At 35.5% G+C, this 22,514-nt stretch overlaps 1 protein-coding gene across 1 annotated transcript in view; it reads left to right on the forward strand.

Annotated features, from left to right (window-relative positions):
• The window catches only part of lrp8 (low density lipoprotein receptor-related protein 8, apolipoprotein e receptor), a 143,155-nt gene that overhangs the window by 114,674 nt on the left and 5,967 nt on the right, over window positions 1-22,514 (forward strand). The window contains exons 13-17 of the mRNA XM_038278392.1: window positions 1,580-1,721; window positions 4,945-5,097; window positions 7,830-8,183; window positions 15,724-15,792; window positions 20,694-20,884. Coding sequence (XP_038134320.1) covers window positions 1,580-1,721; window positions 4,945-5,097; window positions 7,830-8,183; window positions 15,724-15,792; window positions 20,694-20,884 — 909 coding nt within the window. The remainder of the gene's footprint in view (window positions 1-1,579; window positions 1,722-4,944; window positions 5,098-7,829; window positions 8,184-15,723; window positions 15,793-20,693; window positions 20,885-22,514) is intronic.

Consider the following 22,514-nt stretch of genomic DNA (forward strand, 5'->3'; position numbering starts at 1 on the left):
TGTTTTGTTTTGTGGGTTTTTACAAAAGAGGTTTAGAATAACTGGAGAGGTTTTAAAGATTTAGTGAGATAATTCCTTAACAGGACTACTCCTAGTTAGAGATTCAACAAATCTGTTACTTGTAATAGAATAGCAGAAAAACAAGAACAGACATAAAACATCCCATTTAAGGTTGGCAATCATAAGACATAAAGCAGGCATAGTTAGTCAAGTGAGACAAACATTTTACTTTTTTGTTTGACCAGCAAGGCAGTAACCATAAGGATTGAAATTGAATAGTTAAAGTCTAAGCAGTCTCATGTTAAAATTCTACAGACCTATATCTTATTCAGAATCTATGGTCATTCTTAAAAAAAAAAATCACCCAAATTGTGTTTTTTTCTGTTTTTTTCTAAGTTTCTCTAAGTTAACAGATGTTTGGAGAAGAATTGGTACTTACAAGAACAATTGGGAAAGTAGGGCTAATCATTAAATAAGCTGCAATGGGCAAAAGAAATGTTGTAAAATGTGGTTAATACTGAGGAACCTAATGACCAATGAATAACGTGTGTCTGGAAGACGCTAAGGCCAGAAAGGTAAAGAGGCAATAACTGTAAATAATGGGGAGCTAAAAATCTTTGATAACTATACATTTCATATTCAAATATGTTTTTACTCAAAATTACTGAAGTGTACAGCATTTTTAAAACGCCAATAATCATAAAATAGGTTGAGGTAACAACTGTTTTTGAAAGCTGAAAAACTTTAAAAAAATAATCATGTATAAAGTGCATGGATTTAAATGTTTTGTCAGACCATTTAAAGCAGAATAACCTCATCACACTTCGGAGCAATATTTTGACTGATCAGAGTCCATAAAATGGTTTATTTGTGTGTAGATGAAGTTGAACAGTTAGTTGTTGTTGAAAATATTTGCTGCCATCAAAATAGATTATTTTATTTTTTTTAGGGGGCTTTCATCAGTTAAAAGCAATAAACATTAAAATGAACAGTAATTACTAGTGTTGCGCCAATGCCATTTTTGGCCTTGATACCGATACCCGATACCTGGCTGTGCAGTATCGGCTGATACCATACCGATACCATCTGTTTGAAATTCATGTGTGTCTATATATGAAGAATTGCATTTTACTTGGCTGTATAATAATTGCCATCATGGCTTTGTCAAGTTACAGCCTACATCTGTTAAGCAGGAAAAAGACTAATACAAAGTGAATCCAGTAGAACTTTTTATTGCCTACCTGAAATGGGTGACAATAGTTCAATAAACATTTGGCTCTCAAAATGGTATCGGCGCCCTATTTGTCAGTACTCTCCAGTACCGATACCACCATTTTAGTGCAGTATCGGGGCCCTCCCTGATACTGGTATCGGTATTTGTGCAACCCTACTAATTACTACATTAAATACAATTTTGCGACTCATGAATCTATTTATTTTATTTTTCACTGGACAACCTGAAGAAGATTTTTTTAGGACGTTTTGAGTAACTGAGACCCCCAAGATGTATTGAGAACTGTTTTAGGAATGGAGCAGCCTGCTGTACTTTTCTTTTTAACAGTCATCTCTTTTAACACAGGATCGAATATACTGGACAGACTTAGAGGATGAAGCCATTTACAGCGCCAACCGGCTGACGGGACACGATGTGACAAAGGTAGCAGAGGATCTTAACAATCCGCTGGACCTTGTTGTCTTCCATGAGCAGAGGCAGCCCAAAGGTAAACAGAAAAAATAAAAAATCATCCACAAGTTCTTTTTATATGGTATGTATCTTTTAAAGAGACAGGACACACAGCACAGTTCATTGAGGACGAGAAGCAATGCGAGTCGGTGTGTGTGTTAATTCACTGACTGGCAGCAAAACAAATCAGTGATGGTCAAATGACAAAAGGCTGTTTGATCTCAGAAAACCTTATTATCTGCACTATAGATGTTAAGATTAACTTATTAAAACTCTTTGAAAGAAAGAACAAAAAGCTTTGTCGATCAGATTCATGGTTGTGTTAAAAATGTTAAATGATGTGTTAAGAATTAGCATTTCTGAAGTGTTTTGGGTGCATGTGTTTGTAAAGCAGTGCATTTTCAGACAGTGAGTCTGTTTTCATGATTAGTTTTTTCTCCTCATTAAGCCCTCAAAGCAGTGTGTTTGCCAATTGAGGACTAATTTCATCCTTTTATTAATATATCAAACAATATTCCAGAAATGAACATGATCACTTTCTAAATGCCAACAAAATAAACAAATGAAACTGAACTAAGCAAGCTTGAAGGGAGTTAAAAGAAAATTAACACTGCAGCCCTGGTAACTTTGATATATATATATATATATATATATATATATATATATATATATATATATATATATATATATATATATATATATATATATATATATATATATATATATATATATATATATATATATATATATATATATATATATATATATATACAGAGAGAGAGAGAGAGAGAGAGTGACCTTGACTGTATCAGTATCAGCGTTTTCTTTTCTCATGTGAATATATCATTTTCCCTAACTACTTCCTTTGATATATTTTTCTAATAGGCTTCCCCTTTATAACTGGTATTTTTCTGGAAGGTCTCCTTGTTATTTAATGAACTGCAGCGTGTTTACAAGGATGTAATTGGTCGGTTGTTATAGTCTTAATTTTTCTTATTCCATTTAATTTTATTTACGAGAAACATTTGAACAATGTTTATCTTCGAAGACAAAAAAATCAAATAAAACATAGAGCATAACCAATTCAGTCAAGTTCCTTTGTTTTTAAAGACGACAAAAGACACTTCAGAGAACTGTCAAATTCAAACAACGGCTACTAGAGCTACTTATTTTAATTAAATATCTGCTGTCTAAAAAAAACAAACACTTTTCAAAAACAGCTTTTTTTTTGCTTGTTTGTTCTTGTATTTTTTCTTAACACAGGCGTAGATTTTTTTCATTTATTTCACAGAAAATAGAGGAAGAAAATCTACTGACATGGAGGACAGGGTGAGAAGATCCAGGGTTCATTTTAGTGGCATCCCTAGAAATGATGACAAAAAATCCCTTCAACTCCTTGTGACAGAAGTATTATATAACAATAAAGCTGTGTTCTTTGGAGATTTGGTTTAGGCTCTGTTACTGTGCACGTCTCTTTGTGCACAAGAAAGAAAAAAATTATGTCCAGGCTTGTGACGGTTCCCGGCGTTTTAAGTTTGCTGTTTTTTGTAGTTTTTTTTTTGCTCAGACTGTAGATATTAGAAAATTTAATTTTTTTCTTTAAAATGCTAAATTAATTTCTTATCTTGATGTACAAATGAAGACACCCATTATGGGTTATAGGTTGGCTCTGCAATCTTTACCATGTAAAGAGACGTGAGCCTCTTTCACATTATTTTATCCCAAGGAAAACAGAAACTCATAGACAATGATCAAAATACCCTGACACTTATAAACTCAAAAGCTGTTTTACATGAAAGACCTCTTAATTTGAATGAGTGTCACTGATTTCTCTATAAATGCAGTTAGGTATTAATGTGGTATGTTTTCTCACTGAAAGCTTGCCAATATTTGTGAAAATCGCTCAACCTTGTATCCTTTCAGTATTGATCCTGAAAACTGAGCATAAATATGCTTCCTATGTGTCAAAACTTGAGCAGTGAGTGGCACTGATCTTGATTATTCCCTAAGAACTCCAGATCTATATAACAAGAAAGAAACAGGAAATTAAAGGTTAAAACAAGTGCAACCTGACCTATTTCAGGTGCTTTACCACACAACCAGCAAATCAAAAAAAATGTCCATGAGTCTGCATTGAGGTCTAAAAGACTCCATTTAAATATTGTATGGTTGTGTAGAATATTTAAAACGGTCTTTGAGCTTTTGCCTGCAAATGAGCACTTTCACAGTGCCCTTTATAACTAATATGAATATTTGAACTCTTTTCATATTTTGTTACCTTAAAGCCACAAACCTTAGAACATTTTATTTTTTTTCTGTGATTGCTTAAAAAAACAGGACAGAATTGTGAATTGGAAAAAAATATATATTTATTGCTTCTCAATGGCAAAGTAGGCTGCTCAGTGGAATATTGGTAGCACTGCTGCCTTGCAACAAGAAGGTTTTGGGTTCGATTCCCGGCTCGGGGTCTTTCTGTATGGATTTCGGATGATCTCCCTGAGCATGCATGGGTTCTCTCAGGGCACTCTGGCTTCTCTAAATTCTCCTTAGGTGTGAGTGTGTCTATGAATGGTTGTTTGTCCTGTTTGTCTCTGTGTTGCCCTGCGATGGACTGGCGACCTGTCCAGGGTGTACCTCGCCCGCAGACAGCTGGCGATAGACACCAGCACCCCTTGCGACTCCAATTGGGACAAGCGTGTCAGATGAATGATGGAATATATTTATTTTATTTTTTTAGCATGTCATCAAATCTTAGATTACAACCAGAACTACAACAACTGGTTTATATTATAATATATTGATGTGTTAGAAGTTGAAGTCCACTTTTAATAATATGAGTCAAGAATTTACACACTTTTGGCAGATGCTCTATATTCATACTGAGACTGAAATATTATAAGAATTAACAAAAAAAAAATAATTGCAGCAGAAAAAACAGAGTCCAGAGGTATTAATTGTTTTTCAATGCTCTGATTAATTATGCTGATTAACTGCTGTGTAAATAAAGGAATTATGGACGCAGATCTCCCACTGTTAAAGATATCTTAAAGCTTTGTTCAGAGTTAAACTTTTAAATATGTGTATCATCTATGGCTCATATGTTTTTCATTGTTGGATCATCTAAATGTTTAGATGTATGAAGGCTTCTGGAATTCTTGACCTTCCATCCAGTGAAGCACAATAACAAACTTATATATGTTGTAACATTAATTTCAAGTTGGTTATAATATTTTATTATACTTTTTTTTTTGTCTCCTAAGCCCCTGACACCTGCAATATGGGAACTTTACCAAACGGGGGCTGTGAGTATCTCTGTTTAAAGGCTCCTCAGATCACAGACCACTCTCCAAAGTACACCTGCGCCTGTCCCGATGGTATGGAGCTCGGTCCAGACATGAGACGCTGTGTTGTAGGTATGTCCCCTCAACCCAATGAATCATACCGTCCAGAGACCCGCGTAATAGAAGGAACTGTACAAGATAATGTCACTGGAGACGGGCACTGCTGTAATAACATATCACATATGGTGATGGAGTGTCTTTTTAAACAGCTATTAAGCTGCTAAGGAGGGTTCTCATACACACAACGATAACTTTAAAGCAAAGTCTTAATTGCATCTATAAAAGCATGTTCATCTTTTGCATGTAAGGTTCTCTTAGGGTTTTATTTATGTCATTTCAGTGATAGCTGAAAGTAAAGTCCCAGCTGTTAAATGGAAAGCAGCTGGTTTAACAGTTAAACTTTTATGTTTACTGACATAAAAATATCTTAATGACAAGTTGGCCTATTCAAACGCAGTTTGCCTTATGCTGCCTCTATGCTGTGTGATGCACCCAAAGTGTTTGCGTTGATTGTAATGAAATTAAATGCAGTCGTCTCCAAAAAAGAGGAAACTATTCCAGTAAATGGGTCAGAGATTCTTCTTGTGTGTCCCCAAGACAACTCCATTATTTCACTGACCCTATTTCGCAGCTCGGTTCGTCCACTGACTCTATGGAGTCGCAACATTTGTGGGGTTGTTATCCTTAATAGAGCCGCTCTGTTTTCACACAGCACACTTTAGCAGGTGAGGCACAGGCAGCTGACTCAGGGAAAAGGGAGAATGAGATGATTATGATGTATGTGGGCCATCATTCAGTGTTGCTCTGGGAGGGGACGGGGGGATGGTTGAGCACTGAATGCACACGGACTGGAAGCTTTAGATTTCTTTTTAAAATACAAGAACTGCTGCTGAGCTGTCACTTTTTATGGAGTAAAACTAAATTTCAACACCTCTTCTCGGCTGCTTTAAATGTCTACAGCTTGAAGCAGTAAAATTACCTAAAAGTACCAAACACATTAGAGCATATGCAGAAAAGGTGATCAGACAAAGGCATTATGACTTTAGATTAAATGATGCAGCTTTTGTTGTTTGTTAGTTTTTGGGACCAGTGGGGGGGGGGGGGGGGGGGGGGGGAATCTTTCAAAGTCTGGTTTTCTCAAAGCTCATAACATCTAACATAAATCTAAATGTAATCGAATCTGCAGCTCTAAGCATAGCTGGAAAGAAAGAGTCTGTGGAGACATTAAAAAATCTATTAAAAGCCAAAACTTTCTCCAACTTGGTGTAAGAAATGTTTAACTGTTTATTTATTTTGACAACCAAATGTAGCAGCCAGTAAGAGAAATCTGCTTCTATGACTGACTGCTAACTTACCAAGTAGTAAAATATATTTATTTGCTTTACATTACAAGCTTAAACATCCTTTGCTTAAATAATCGGCACCTGCTAAAGCAAATATTTGTTTAAGCAGTTCTAAAGCTGTAGAAACAGCTAAATTATGATATAATGGCTTTTGTAAGGATCTACAGTAATAGTATATGACATTTTAAATTGAGCTGTACTTGTTGAGTTTTTTTTTTTTTTTTTTGCAGCACCATAATGGAAAACCAGGAAAACAAGCAAAATGTCAGTATTAGAAATGTGGATCTCCACATACCTTATCTTTGGCTAAAAGTTGGTGCAAAATGTATTTATCAGGTTTAGAACAAAATTGGGCAAGTATGCTGGGTAAGGCTGCTAAAAGTGTCATTATACATAATAAAATTAGTCTTGTGCTGACATGGGCTGAAATGACATTCTGAGAGTAAAAAGATGGTTCTCCAATATATATATAAGCCAGCTTAGGATCTCCGAATGCTTAGGTAAAGAAAAATAATCTTTTGGAAGTATTCTGTGGTTTAAAGAGTCTAAAATTAAAATATTTGACCCTAAAGTTCTTTGTTACCTGCTAGCTTGAATTTTAAGTCTGAAGTACAAAGGATAATATTTACATAAAGGTTTCTTCATAAAAGGCTCAGTTGCCTCATGAGCCTTTTAATTTTAGTTTTACTAGCCCTATAAATATAGCAAAGGCCAGCAATACATACTTTATTTTCAGTAAAATTAAATCAAGACCAATTACTAATTATTACACTGTTAGAGATAGATGTGGTTAAATATTAACTGTGTTCTTTATGTATGCTTTATGTTAGATGGTTTGGAGACTATGTTGTTAAATGTTAATTTTGGGTGCAGGAATCTGCAGATTTCGGCTTTGAGGAGAGCCAAGCATAGCTGGAATGCTGAGTAAGCTTTCTATTCTATCATAGATAAGCAAGATATGTAGATACTATAGGAGCGACAGGGCATTGCTTGGGGCCCACTCTTTGTCTGCTCTCTTTGAGAGCAAACATGGAGGTTTAGTCACGCAGTTCTAAGGTAAAATTATTCTCTGCTTATGTGCTTAGTATCAATGATTTTGTTATAAATGACAACAATGAGTTCTATTAATATGTAGAGATGTGTTTCCCCTTTATGCATTACTCTGAGAACTTCCCCTCGCCAATGAAAGAATCTTGTTCAAGCAACACTTGCACTTTATAAATTTAAAATAATTAAAGTAAAAGAAAATAGGCTGAATAGCATGCAATACTGGTTCCCTTACAAACAGATACTCTCAGAATATTGATGTTTTTGTATCTTTTCATATGTGTCTTGGTGTTTCAAAAGAACTGTTTAATTTATTATTATTTTTTATTTTTAATTAAAAAAGAGAATCCAAATCCTTTCGCAGTCTAAAGTAAAAAGTACTCCTTATTGTCTTTTGTTTTGTTTTATTTCCAGTTCGAATCAGGACAACCACCACTGCTGCCCCAACCACCACCACAACAACTACAACAACAACAACCACTACCACCCCAGCTACCAGCACCACCACCACAACTCCCACAACCATTGAAACTTCCACCTCTGCTGCCCCCCCACCAAGGTCCACAGTCAGGCATTACATGACAGCAACAACTTCTCAGACCCCCAGTAACAGCAGGAGTACAGAGCCATCCGTGACACAAGCTGCCACAAGCACAGAAACAACCAGTTTGAGCAGCAACATTCAGACGTCCCCACACACACCCTTACTAGGACCAGTGGCCCCAGACAGCATTCAAAGAGAGACCAATGCTAACCTTTCCCACAGAGGTATGTATGATGGTGAGCTGGACTGTGTTTGAAGTGAAGGCACAGTGTGTGTGTGTGAAGCCACGCTATTATTACCACCTGCCATTATGGCAGCAGGAAGCTAAAAACCAATATTCCCATCAGCCGCCTTCCCTTCTCCTTCATCTCTCCTTCTGACCATCTGTCTATCTGCTGTGTGACCTCTTCTTGTTCTCTTTTTTCTCACTTATTCACAGCAAATCCCTCTCAAGTAAATGCCTTAGCCTTTTTATTCCTATTCCCTTGTCACCAGTCTGACAAAGGTGTCAGAGCTAACAAACGATAGTTGGCTGGAATTTAAACAGTCACTGCTCATCACTCTTCCTTACTTTGTGACTCTTCCTCTTTCTGTTTCTGTCTTTCTATTGTGAAGACTTGACATGTTTTTCATACGGACAACAGAGAGCATTAACTGGATTTGGAGACAACAGGTTTAAACACCATTATTAAGTGTTTACAAAGTAATGCAGATATAATACTTGAATTTGGATGCAGAAACTAAACATTGCAAAGTTAAAGTGAGGGTCTACTGTGCTGTAGATCATGTGTCATCATGTCTGACTTCACATCATAAGGTTTTCTCAGTGTCAAGTTTTCAAAAGACCTATTTCTTGTTCTCAAGTTCTGTATTCTTCGACTGTAGAAGCAAACGATTTGTATTCAGACGGGATTTCAATGGAGCATGACATCTTAAAATAAACTAGAATACCTTTCAGCACATTTCTGCGAGGCAGACAAAAATTTATTTAAGAATTTTGATTGGGGATATTTTTCTGAAAAAAAAGAAAGATAGATATAGATATGTATGGATAAATGGAGAGATGGATATATATATATGCTTATTAGCAATACTTGCACACACTAAAGGACATTGATGTGGAAGAAAACATCACATTTATGTGGGATGTTTGGAGCATCATTTATATTGATTTCTAATTGATAACCTTATCTATTCAGAGGATTGTTACTCATCCACATCAGTTCCAAAACCAAATCCAAACCGAAATTTATACAACTAAATCTGTTTGGTTGTTTTAAAATGGATAATTAAAGTGGATAATTTTGTTTTAATACAGTAACCTTTCCAGACAGCAGTGGACAGATGAACCTCAGTTCTACAGTCAAAAAAAAAAAAAAATATGAGGCAAAAAAAAATTTTAAACTGTCTGTGCCTCTTAACATAAACATATAGCACTCTGTTGTACGTATTGCATTGTCTCCAGCAGTACCGGGCTACTGCTGATTTATTGGTCAAGTAAAAAAAAATCCATAGCAATAAAACGGCAACCTTTTAAAATGGCACATACATCTAAGCCTAAGTTTTTCATACCATTGATAGATTAGGCTTTAAAGCAGTCTTTTCATTTTACTAACATGTTTCTTCATTGCTAAAGTATTAATGTATTGGAGATGTGATGTGAATCCTATAGAGGTGTTGGAGGAATCTAAGGAATAGAGTCCTTCAAAGCATAAAGATCTCAAGCTCCTTACCATCAAGGCAACTTGCAAAAGTAAATAATGAAAATAATTTTAGATTTCAATCAGCCAGCAGAATGACTCCTTTTTATATACAGTATGCCACCACTGCAAAAGTCAAGGACAGTACAGTCAAGGTGTTGTTGCTGCTGGCACACTGTTTCTTATCTTGTCAAATAACAAATTATATCTAAAAACAGGTGTTATTGGCTGAAATGAAACATAACATTTATTGTATGCACCACAAACCTTGTGTGAACTCATATAAGGTCATAAATACTCCATTTTGGTAGCAGAACATGCACTTTATTGATCATTACATTTCCAGCTTTAACAGTATAAAGCATTTTCTTTAGTTAAAGTTGCTGCCATTTATTTACCCTCTGCAATTCAGCTACAAGATGTCACAAAATTCTTCAACTAGATTAGATAATAATATTAGTGTTGCATGAAGTCAAAGAGAGTCATTATTATGAGAGAAAAAAAATCAGTTTTCCATGAATAGCTTTTCACAGATTTTAACTTTTTTTTTAACTTATGCTTCAAGTTTAACAAGCAGTTCATAAATCTCACTTTTCTCTGATTCAAATAAAAAACTGAAAGTTACTTGTAGACACTTTCAGGTGTGGCCAAGGAGAAAAGGATCTTGGCTATAACTGAAAAGAGATTGAGCACTTAGAAAAAATGCACTAAAAATAAGGTCTGTATATGTCATAAAGGCTGCCTGTGGCCTTTAGCAAAAGGATAAAACATAAAGGGAACAAGGACATCAATGGATTTTAATAAAGTATCTTATTTTCTATGTCTTTTTTAAACTCTTGATTACTTGATATTCTGAGCTGAATATTTAACTAAAAGCACAGATTGTCCATAAATGATATTAATGAATAAACCAAATTGAAAAGGAAAGAGACCACAGATATATAAAACATTGGTTGGTGTGACTGAAAGAAAAAAAACATACAGCTACAAAGATAAGAACTGATGGGATGGAAAAAAGTTAAGGGTGGAAGTGATTTCCTAGGAATTAGAAAGTAAGCCAGCTGCATCACTTTAGGGGCTTTGTTTTCAAGAGGCCCAAAGACGCAAGGCAGTGTTTGTCTCCAAGTCTCTGAAGCTGTCAGCTTTCTCTCTGCTCCACAAATGCAACACATAAGACACGCACTAAAAAAAAATGGGGCACGAAAAACATGTGTCTGGAAACCCATGAGTTACAATTTTCAAGTCGGTGAGCACTGTCAAGTCTGTCTGCATCAGCTGGTTTACATGTACCACTCTGGGACAGGTGTGGTAAAGCCAGAGATTAAGGAAAAGACATCATAAAAGTCTTAGATTTGAACCCTCCACCTTTATCTTGTAATAGGTCATCTTTTAGCTAGATTTGTTACCTAATGAAAACGAAAACAGGTATTAGTTGTTTTATTAAAGGTATAGTGGATTTTCATGATAAACCTTTTTTATTCCACCTAAAAAAAAAGAAATGCACACGCACACCCCTGTACCCGCTCCCGAGAGTAAACGTCTATTAAACACACGCGAGAGCATGCACGAGCCCATTTCTTCTTGTGCTTGCTCTGTTTAAAAGTTGCTGTTTGCATCGTTCATACAAGCTTACTTTCCAAAAGAAGATTTGCAATTTTTCCACTTTGTCAGACTCACCACCGCTAATTGAAAATGAGGACGAGCACGTAGGACGTCCTTATTTAAACATATCACCAGAATGATTGACAATTAGGAGGACCACTTATTTTGATGATCCACCTGGAAAATAAACATCCTCCACTATACCTTAAAGTCCTGTCCTTAAAGAGGCTTTACGGAGTTTTCCAATTATACAGCCACTTGTGGCCAAAAAATAGACCTGCAGCACTCTACTGCTAATTCTCGTAGCTGTCACTTGTCCTTAACTTAACCTTACCTGGAGTTGCCATTGGTGCCTGAGTTTAGCTGGATGCAGGTCACTTCTGAGCATCCACAAAATTCCTTTGCAATATATTGCTTTGATTGTTTGCTAGGTCAGACCTATTTACAATGACGTCACATCCACAAAAACGCAGTAACTTCTGACCCGAAGTAAATTAAGGAAAATAGACTAGAGGCTTTAAAAGGCAACGGCACTAAACTACTAAGGTATCGATCTGAACAAATTATGTTTTTGTTGTAAAGGGTCATATAAAAAGGCTAGTTTGAAGACATTATTCAGTAAAAACGTACATAATGTGAAAACTTTTGTAAAAGCTCAATTGTTAAATCTAACCACCTGTTATTGTTCTCATCTCCAAATGGCTCTTATCGATCTGTTTTTTAAAGAAACTTTATACAGTACACTGGATTTTTCTTCTATATATTTTAATGTGTAAACATATCAATAGGAAGTTTTATTTGTTATTTACTGTCCATCATTTATAGTCTCAATTGTAGTGAAGCATTACTCTTTCCGTTACTGCCTGCTACCCAGGCCTCCGCCTACTATAACAGCTTGTTTATTTAATAAGATTTTTTCAATCCATCTTATGGAAATTTAGATCCATTGGACATCGTCATACTTTAGCAAAAGACTAGATCCTATCCTCTGACTCAGAATTTGCTGGTATTGGAGTGCTGTCTAGAATAGTCTATTCAAATGTTTAAATATGTGACTTTTTTTATTTATGTATTAATTGCATTAGATAAAGTAATGTTTTTCATATGTAAGCTGTCGTTGGTGCCTTTTTTTATGCACAGAACGTCATGGCTTCTTTCTAGAATGAGCCAATCAGTATGCTGAGCAAGCAATGTGATCTGTTCTGCTAATCTTCCTCACTTGACTTTACTCTAGCCATCTGATCACACTTTGGCAAAACGTGAGCCTGCTGTTAATAGTCAGATTTAGAGAGGGGTTAGTACCTAAGCTCCTGTAAGAACCATATGGGTTAAGAGCTGATGGTAAGTGGAGACTCAAAAGCATGTTTAGAATTTGGCATCAACTATTCATATATCAAAGTTTTAAAAAGTTACTTTCAAAACTGGTGTTTATACATCCTTTTCATTCATGCATGTTCAAGTGCTTTTATTGAGATGTCGGAGAACGTGCCTGAAATGAACAGATGTTTTTGTATAGAGGACAGCCTGCCCTCCTCTGATGTAAACTATCTTTCTTTAACTGCTTTTCATAAGGCCAGTTTGACATGGTCCAATAGAACCATAGGTCTAGTGAGAACAGCTCTGAGCTTCCACAGTGGGTCGCCTGCCATATTAAAATGAAACATCCAAGAGGATTCTGAGATCCTTATGCTAAAGTAGTTATTCAGACAGTTAATATTAAATTCCCAATTAATTGTATCATTTTTATTTTTAAGAGATTATTGACCGTGTCTAACTGAAAATGTAAATCTCTCTTTTATTCAGTGCAATTTTTGAAAAGCTTTAGATGCAGTGGAGGGCGGTGCAACTGGTACTTAGGCCTGCACTGGCCACCCTTCAACTTAACCTTAACTAACGTAAGAACATGTTATGTTGGTAATACAAAGGGTTTTTTGCATATTTTCAACAAGGGGTTAATATCACCACTTTTATATTTATATAGTATTCAAATATGAAATGTAACAAGCGTGGGTATAACAGAGAGGAAGATTAGTGTGAGGGTGAATACAGAGAACAATAAGGCAAGAAGCCCAGTTAGGGCAAAGGCAATCCTCTACTCTATAACCACAGCTCCACCACATTTTCAGCACCAGGAGCTGTTCGGGTTTAATATTATGCATGTAACTACCAAATAAAATAGAGCATAAAGCATGAAAATAAAATATATATCACACTGACCAGAGAGGCTGATTATTTATAAAAACAATCCATCCTTCTGTCTTTGTGCAGGAAGTATCAGTATCACGATGAAGTATCTGCAATTGAGGCCCAAAAAAACTTTTAATAAAAGTTTTGCTCTAACTGACCAATCAGAGGACAGAAAATGCTGACGTTTGCAGTGGGCCCGCTACATTTAATTGATTGAAGAAAACATTCCTCACTAATATTATGAAGGTGTCAACAGCCAGCACTACTGATTCTGAAGGCCCTGGGCAAATTTGATTGACATAGCAAGGAATTAAGTCTGAAATCTGATTGCACAAAAAAATATAGCAGCCACATAAATGTAATAGAAGCAGCACAGCCAAGAGAAGTGCTACAAAATTAAGAGAATGGATTGTTTGGAATGAATGAATACAGTTTGATAGAAGGAAATTAAAGTTTAGGTTTTGAATGTTGGTAAGTGTTCCGTATTGATTTTAGGCCAGCAGTAAAGGCTTTGAAGGCCCTGACCGACTGTTTAGATGTGAGATAGATATGAGTAAAGTTAGAGCTTGTTAACATTTATGAAAAATAGACATTTCTAGTATAATGATGTGCTTGATTTAAAATGATTAGGAATTCAGTTTAGGCACTATGATATGGTCTAGGTCTCCCATTATCTCTTTTTATTGGTTGCTTAGCCCTGAGCTGATGGCTTCTTCCTCAGAAAAAACATTTTGCAGGAATTATAAAAAGTCTGAATTTTAGGCCTTTAAAGATGTGCCTTCATTTTCAAAGTATTGCTTTAACATTGTATTGCTTAATCTATCATTATTTAATTTATAAATAATTATTTTAATTCTTGATTTTATGAAAGATTTGCTTAGATTGGTTTTAGGGATTTTCACTTTAAGTTTGATTATCCTTGACTCTTAAATCTCTTTAATACCTACTTGGGTTACTTTTGATGTTATAGAGGTAATTTTATTACTTTATTAAGCCACTTGGCTGTAATTACAGCCTGAAGTCTTTTTAAATAACATGCCACAAGTTTAGCTCTCCTAACTTTAGGTAGTTTTGCCAATTTTTTTCCCTGCAGTACATTTTAAATTCAGTCATTTAGGATGGGAGATAGGAGATAGGAGATCCATGTACGGCCATTTTCAGAATTTTCCTTAAACGATAAAAGCGATTCACATCTGGACTTTGGTTTAGCCACTTCAGGACATTTACTGAGAAGTTTTGAAGCCAGTGTTGGCTTTTATTGTTTGGATGACCGTTCTTAGTCGCACCAGTCTTAGTCGAGACTACTCTAGAACAGATTTTCATGCAGTATACTTTTGTACATCTCTGTATTCACTGTAGGGATAGTTATGATTTCCTAAAGGAGAGGCTTTCATCCGACCAATGTACAATACAACCCTGATTTGTGGATTGTTGCAGAGATGGTTGTGCTTCTGGAAGGATCTTCTCTGTCCACAGAGGGACACTGAAGCTGTGACAGAGTGACCATGGGGTTATTGGTCCCTTCTCTAAGGTCCATCTCGCTAAGACAGTCAGTTTAGACAGCCCGCATGCTCTTGGCAGGAAGGAGGCCATTTTACTCGATGAGACCTTTAAAGCAGTAGAAATATTTCTCTATCCTTCACCAGATTTGTGCCTCAAGAAAAATCTGTCTCTGAGGTTTACAGAAAACTAATTTGACTTCATGCTCAGGGTATACGCTCTGAAATGCACTATCAGACCTTATATAGATAGATTTGGCTTTTCTAACCATTGTTGGTCAACTGAATTTACCACCGATTAACTCCATTGACGTTGCAGAAACATCTCAATGAGGATCAGCTGAGAAATTATGCTCCCTTAAAAAGGGTTTAATAAGTATATGCTTAAGGTCATCTGAAGCTTCCTAACATGGCTGAAAGCTGTTATAAATGACTTGGTTCTCTTCATTTATTTTGTAGCTGCATTCATAAACTTTCTGGTGCATTGCTTTTTCGCACTGCTTTAACGTTTTTCTTGTATTAAAAAAAAAACAAACTCATTGCATTTTTATTGTATCCTGGCATGAAACATCCACACTTTATTTGCACTTACTGTTTAAACAACAAAAACAGTCCAAAGATGGGCTGCCTGCTTTGTTATCATACAAATATGCTTTTCTTGCAGAATACCCTTCTGTCTAAATAAACTATAATTATTCTTTAAGAAATGGTTGTGGATGGGTGTTGAGCAACACCTCCTGCTGATCTTTCTTTTTTTATTCTTCTCCCATATCCAGCTGCAAGTGATCACTACCTCATAGGGAACAACATCACAGTTGCTGTTTTGGGAATAGTCATTCCGATTGGTAAGTATTCTCTACTTTTCCATGTCTTTGTACTCTGCCTGCCTGCTTCTCCCTCCTTGCTCGTACACCGCTGCTTGTATTAAAAGTTCTGTGAATTGTTTGTGCATTTGGCTTTCTGTGTTTCTGGCGACGTGCATGATCATGTATGTTTAATAGGGGTGTGCAGTTCGCGCGTTTCTGGTCTATTAGTGATTACTGATCTTTATGTACAAAGCCAATTCCGATTTTGACCGATTTTTTAAAGAAATTACGCTGTCAGCTGTTATAAGATCAAAACACATCTTTGATATTTCAATCTTAACTTACTGGGAAACATTCAACAGTACCTGTGAAACAAGAAAAAAACTTCAGTTGTGAATCAAAGTTTATAGAACTGACAGTGGTGGATTTTCAGACTTTCATTGGTCAAGTATCAGCTAATCCCAAATCTTCCAAATTAAAGAAAATCAAAATAGATCAATGAGCTGGTGGACTGATCTGTGCACCCCACATGTTTATGCGCAAATGACATGAAAGGTACTCATAAAATCTTAAAAATGTACAAAAATTTTGTAATAGTTTTATAATAGCAATCTAACACTTATTCAGCACTGAAAAGCATTTTTTTAAATAAGAAATCATATTTTCAAAAGCAAACCAAACTGAGCTTAAACCTAACAGATTCCCATCTATAAAAATCATTTATAAGGCAGTAAGATAATCAGTCAGTGATTGGCTAAGCCTGATTAATACACAGTTTGTTATCATAAACCACCACGAGCTTTGATGTTATCCAACAATAAAAAAAATCCCTTTTAGAGTGGTAAGGCCATGAGTCACTGAGTGGCTAGGCCTTTGTAATGTAAACATTATGCCAAATTAATTAAAAATTGAAAAGCAGTGAATGTTTTGTCATTACACTGGTCCTGTTGTTTAAACATTAGATTTAACTTCCTCTGTAATCATATTTCATGGCTCTGTATGAATTAGGGCTCTGAAAAATGAAATGCGGTTACTTCAGTCTGTTCTGAATGATAAAAATTACTTTACATTTTTAATTTTTAGTAGATTTAATTAGTTAAATGCTTTAGCTACCCAATTAAAAAAAATGTTTTTGAACAACCAGAAATTCATTACTGTTATACATGCATCACATTGCGATAGATGTGTTAAAAGCATTGAAATATGCAGACCTTTAAATGTTGAAGTGGCATAATAATTTTAAAATCCGGTTTCTGACTTTAACTATCGGAGACTTCAGGTTTTGATCTTTATAGTTATAAAAATTTATAAAGAGATTTGCCTTGATTAAAAAAATATATTTTAAAATATGGGCGATGAATATCTGGTTTATATGATTTATTTTTTCCACATCTTTTCCAGTGGTGCCAACAGATTTGATCAATTCTGTATACTATAAAGGCAACGTTTGACTGGACTGTCTTAGATTTAGGTACATTAAATTAATTCGGAGCAGCAGATCTGTAAAATTATTCTTTTTTTTTTTTAAGTAAAATTAAAACCCTACTTTATGTACATTTTTTATGTTCAATTGCTAACCAGTCATATAATGACCTTTTAGTGCCACAACATGCTATTAATTGATGGCTCTAATTTGGAAAATTTGCTTAAATCCCAGAAGCTCTTATATTTCTTTTATCCATTTTTTATCTTCATTTTATCCTCAACAAGAGAGATGTGAGCTAATTAGAAAAACAACCCCTTAGAGACTTTGACCCTTTCAACCTCATCCTTCATACTGTCCCTCTGCCAGTCTTTGCTGCTACTGGGCTAAATCCCTCGACATAATTTTGGGGAATTTTTGAAACATTAATTATTGTTGGAACTCCACAAGGGCTGGGATTTTTGGAGCTCTTCTCCAGTAATGCACCACCCACTGTTCCACAAGAGGGGTGCGTCTCAGCCCCGATTAACAGTATTTAGCGCAAGTTGGGCTGTTACAGTGCCTCTCAAATTAGAAGGAAATATTCTGCAAAAAAAAAAAAGACTATTTTTTTTTTTTTAACCAGTGAGCATTTAAGAAAGAACAAAGATAGATTTAGTCACACAGGGATCTTAAGTCTATTTAGTACTACAAAAGGGCAATTAGATGGGGCTTCCATAGGGGATGAAGGCACATCTTTTGGTATGAACACACATATACGCAAACACTACTTTTTTTTTTTTTTCTCACACTGGATTGCCCGTTACTTTCTCATACATAGTGTTCACACACACACTGGTTCTGCAGGGCAGTTGAGCATTAATGCCAATATGGTAATGAATAGAAAGAGACGGCACTTATCTCAAATCCTCCAAAGCCCCCCCTCCCCTTCCTCTCGTCCCCTCTCCATTCTCCTCTAATAACCCTGTCCAAAAAAACACCACAGCCAGACTGTCTGCAGATACGTTTTCATTTTTCAGTCAAGGCGAACACAAAATTATAAATCATATCCAAAATGGAGCAGCAGGATAATGTGCTGATGACAGCTAAGCAACCTTGCAGCACTTTTTATAAGAAAAAACAAACAAAAGCTAGATCAATTGCCTAGGGACCTGAATGCTAAATGATTTTATATTACAAACCTTATGTTAGCCTCTGTTTGCATGCTGTGGATGGGCTTTTATAGTATGCATAATGCTGAATAGAAGCAGTCTCTGAGGTATAATGTGCATGTTGATTTATTTGTGTGTGTTTTTGATCTTTCTGTGAGATGAGGAGTAATGTACAGCATTGGATCCAAATCTTCTCTCTTTATAATTTGCTTCAAGGTCATTTTGATGGGATTGTTAAAGTCATTTTAAATTTTCTTCTTTGGTCATGTTGCATTTTTCACTCATTTTCTGTCTGTTTAGCCTAATGTCATAAGAATTATCTCTTTTTATTTAAAACTTGATTTATTTAATTATGATTAATCAACAATTGACACACAAATCATGTTTAAAAAACACTAGTATTCACTACTATAATGTAAAATATTTGTCTCACACCCCTTTCAACTTTTGCAGGTTTTGTCCACACAAGCCCAAACTTCACAAACTTAACAAACACAAACTACACAAACTTTGGCCATTTATTTTAAGCTTTATGTAATACCAACAAAGAAGTGCTTTAATGACGCATGAAAGAAACATGATGTGTACTTTTCAAAACTATTTTTCACATAGAAATCTTAAAATTCATATATGCATTTGTATTCAGTCCAAACTAATAAATCAAATCCAGAGCAGCCACTCAGAAGTCACTTATTTTTTAATGTTTATTTTGGTGTGAAACCTAATCTCAGTATAAATATAGCATCATAAATCAGCATCGTATCAAAGAATGCACTAGACAGGTGAGGGTTAAACACATGGAGAATGTGATCCTGAGAATATTACAGCGCACATTTTGCCATTTATCATCCAAAAATAGACATTATTGCACAACTGCAGACTTAAAACTGCATTAATAAAAAAAAAAAAAAAAACTCATGATGTTGTATTTGGTGGATGGTATATTTTCTGTATTTGCTATATATATTTTCTTTACATTGAAATTTTTATTGAAATATGTTTTCCATATGTTAAACAGGCTAAGTGCAAACGTACTTAGACCCATCCATCTACCTCAAATATTAGGCTGGTAATGACAGTGTTATTAGAGTAGGAACCAAGAAGCCCTCTGGAGGGGCTGTGATGATTCACTGCTTAGGTGGAGACGTTTGTCAGGAGAACAGCTATTAATCCTACACAAATCTCACCTTTAGAGTGGAATGGAAAGAACAACATCATGGTTTAAAGATATACGTTTTGGTTTGCTGTAGCCATGTAAGAGACCTAAAAACAGAGAGAGGGGGTTTGGTCAGATGACACCAAAGTTGTACATCCAATAGAAAAATTCCACTTCTGGTAAAAAGAAAAACAAATATAAAAACAAACAACCTAACAAGACACCTCTGCACAGTGGAAAAAAAAGCAGTTTGTAGTTTCTGCAGCAGCATGGAAGCTGGTCACATACAAATGCATACAGGCTCTATTTTGATTGATTTTATTTCTTCCAATTCGGAAAAAAGACACTATTTGGAGTTAGTGTCACAGTTTCGAACATAAAAATTTATAAACTGTACAAGAGTTTTTGGTTACTATAATACAAAATGCAATGTAAAAAAAAAATAAAAAATCATAATACATAGGAAGTTATTGAAGGCACTGTAGTATTTAAACAGATATTTAGTTAAGTTATTTACAAAGAGCTGTAATGTAAAAGTCCCAGGCACATCACATTACCAGCAGAAGAACAACTGATCCAGTCAGCTTTTAGTGACCTATATTTCCTATTTCTGATGTTTTTCATAATTTTTTTTTTATTATTCTTAATTATAATTTGGCTTAAACTCTTTCTTTATGTGTCAATTTCTAAGCAAACAATATAAATTCCTGTTTTGGTCAAAATTGGACAGAAAATGTATGAAAACGCAACTCAAGTCCACAGGATCTCTGGTGGCATAATATGAAGAAATTAGAGGTGGTTTTAGATATGTTTGCTCTGTTCTGTAGGGTAATGAGTCTGGAGGCTCATAGTCTTTGCTCAGATTTTTCAAATTGTTAATTTTTGGTCAGTGCTATTTTTAGAAAATATTCATTCTTTGCATTTTTTCTAGTCTTCAAACCTTATCTAATTGTTGATCAAATGTTACATTGAATACCATTTATGAAAAAATATATATAAATAGATAATGTGATGCTTAGTTTTGGGATAAACTCCCTTCTAAGAATAAATTTTAAAGAAAATAAAGAAAGCTATGAGCCTTCAGCTAAGAAATGGAAATGCTGCAAGCTGTATTGTGTGTGTTAGTGCCTAAAGTGCCGCTCCGTGTCCCCTGGGCTGTGTTAACGCTCCCGCCGTTTGTTGTTGTTGTGTGTGTGTTAAACACATGCAGTCCCTATCCTTGCCACAGTGGTCATCGGATTGATCTGCACCGGCGGCTACCTGATATGGCGCAACTGGCGACGCAAAAACACCAAGAGCATGAACTTCGACAACCCCGTGTACCGCAAAACAACAGAGGACGATGACGACGAAATCCACATTGGGCGGCAAAGCGATTCCATTGGCCACGTCTACCCGCCAGTGAGTGGCAGCCACAGCCAGCCGTTCATAGCGCTTCCACTAGGTGGCGGCGTCACAGACAGCAACTCTCATTGGTACTCTGGTGCACCGATGCTTTCCAGTGCCAAATGAGGGTTAAACAAGTGGAAAAATGGATTTCTGAAATGTTTTTGGCAAGTGGGATGATGCACAAGGTTTCCAAGTGGGGAAAAAGAGCAGGCTCGCACATGCACACTTCCAGATGCTCACATACCATTTTAAATCACTGAGAGCACCAATTAGACATACCTAAGTCATCTATTTAGCATTTTTTTCTTCTCATTAAGCAACAATTACAATTAAATAAGATTCCCAAGAACATCCCTCATCTCATTGTTTTTATGTTATGGTTCATCAACCTGGTTATCAAATGTCTTTTCTGTCAAAACTCATCTTTAAACAGAAGGAACTGTTGCCTGCAGGGGTTTCTAGGGTAGGGCAGTAGATTCTTTTTATTTTATTTTTCGCAGATTAACCATATTTTTTTCCACATATGGTCAATGAAAAATTATTTTAACATGAAAAATACCAAAATTAAAATACTATCCAAACAGTGGGAATCCAGAGCTTAAATATTGTTTATATTTAGCTAAATATTATTGGAACATTATTATTATGATAGAGTTAATCAAATTCCAGTTACTTTGAAAGCTGGATAAAGGACCTCAAAGCCTTTTCAACTGTTCAAGTCTTGATTAAATTAATTCTTAAAGCATAAAGGAAGACAAAATCAGGGCAAAAGACAGGCTAAAACAAAACTGATTGTACTTTCCCAGTAACAATTATCACGGTCCAAAAGCTAGCCCGCTGCTTTCTTCCTCATTCAGATATACTCCGTAGTCATCCAGCTAACAATTGACAGATGCATCTTGATAATTATCATTAAAATGTTACAGTATCTGTTTTTATTAAAAAGTAAAATGTGTGTTTTTATTCATCACACATGATTTTAGTTCCTCTTTTCCTCTGTGATCAAAGAACTAGATCAGTTAAAAGGCTTTATAATGCAGACGAGTCACGGCTATGTTAAAAAGGAGGCTCTGACATGACAGTTGTCTTGTGGATATTCTTTAACAGCCTCCCTAAATAGAGTAAACTAAAAACAAATCTACCTGACTGTGCAGAGCAGTCAATTTGTAGTAATATAATTAAAATTGAGAGAAACATTATTGTTGTATAAAATTGCACAAAATTGCAACGCGATGACCGCAGCCTTAAGAGGGTTTTGAAACAAGCTCTGTCAGAAGTTCAGGTGTGATTTAAAAAATACTGCTGGAATCATTATTCATCATTACAAAAAAGTAAAAAAAGAACATTCCACTGGACTTTGTTTCCAAGTTTGAGGACGTTTCGCTTCCCATCCAGGAAGCTTTTTCAATTCAAATGTCAGAAATAGCGTTGAGTTCAAGGTTTTATTCAGTAGCCCAACAAAACGTTTTTTTTTTTTTTTTTAATATGCAAATTGAAATGGAGGAAACGGGTCCACCCCTTTGTAATGGGAGTCGTTTGGCTTCTTTTGTTAGCCTGCAATGCCCCATACCCGTCTATGTCTCTGAAAGGGATGTTTTTAAAGGGAATTGTTGGCCTGGCTGAATAAGCAAGGGTTTTTGTT

The sequence above is a fragment of the Cyprinodon tularosa genome, unplaced genomic scaffold, assembly GCF_016077235.1.
Source record: "Cyprinodon tularosa strain WSP-4 unplaced genomic scaffold, ASM1607723v1 ctg140, whole genome shotgun sequence".
NCBI lineage: Eukaryota > Metazoa > Chordata > Actinopteri > Cyprinodontiformes > Cyprinodontidae > Cyprinodon > Cyprinodon tularosa.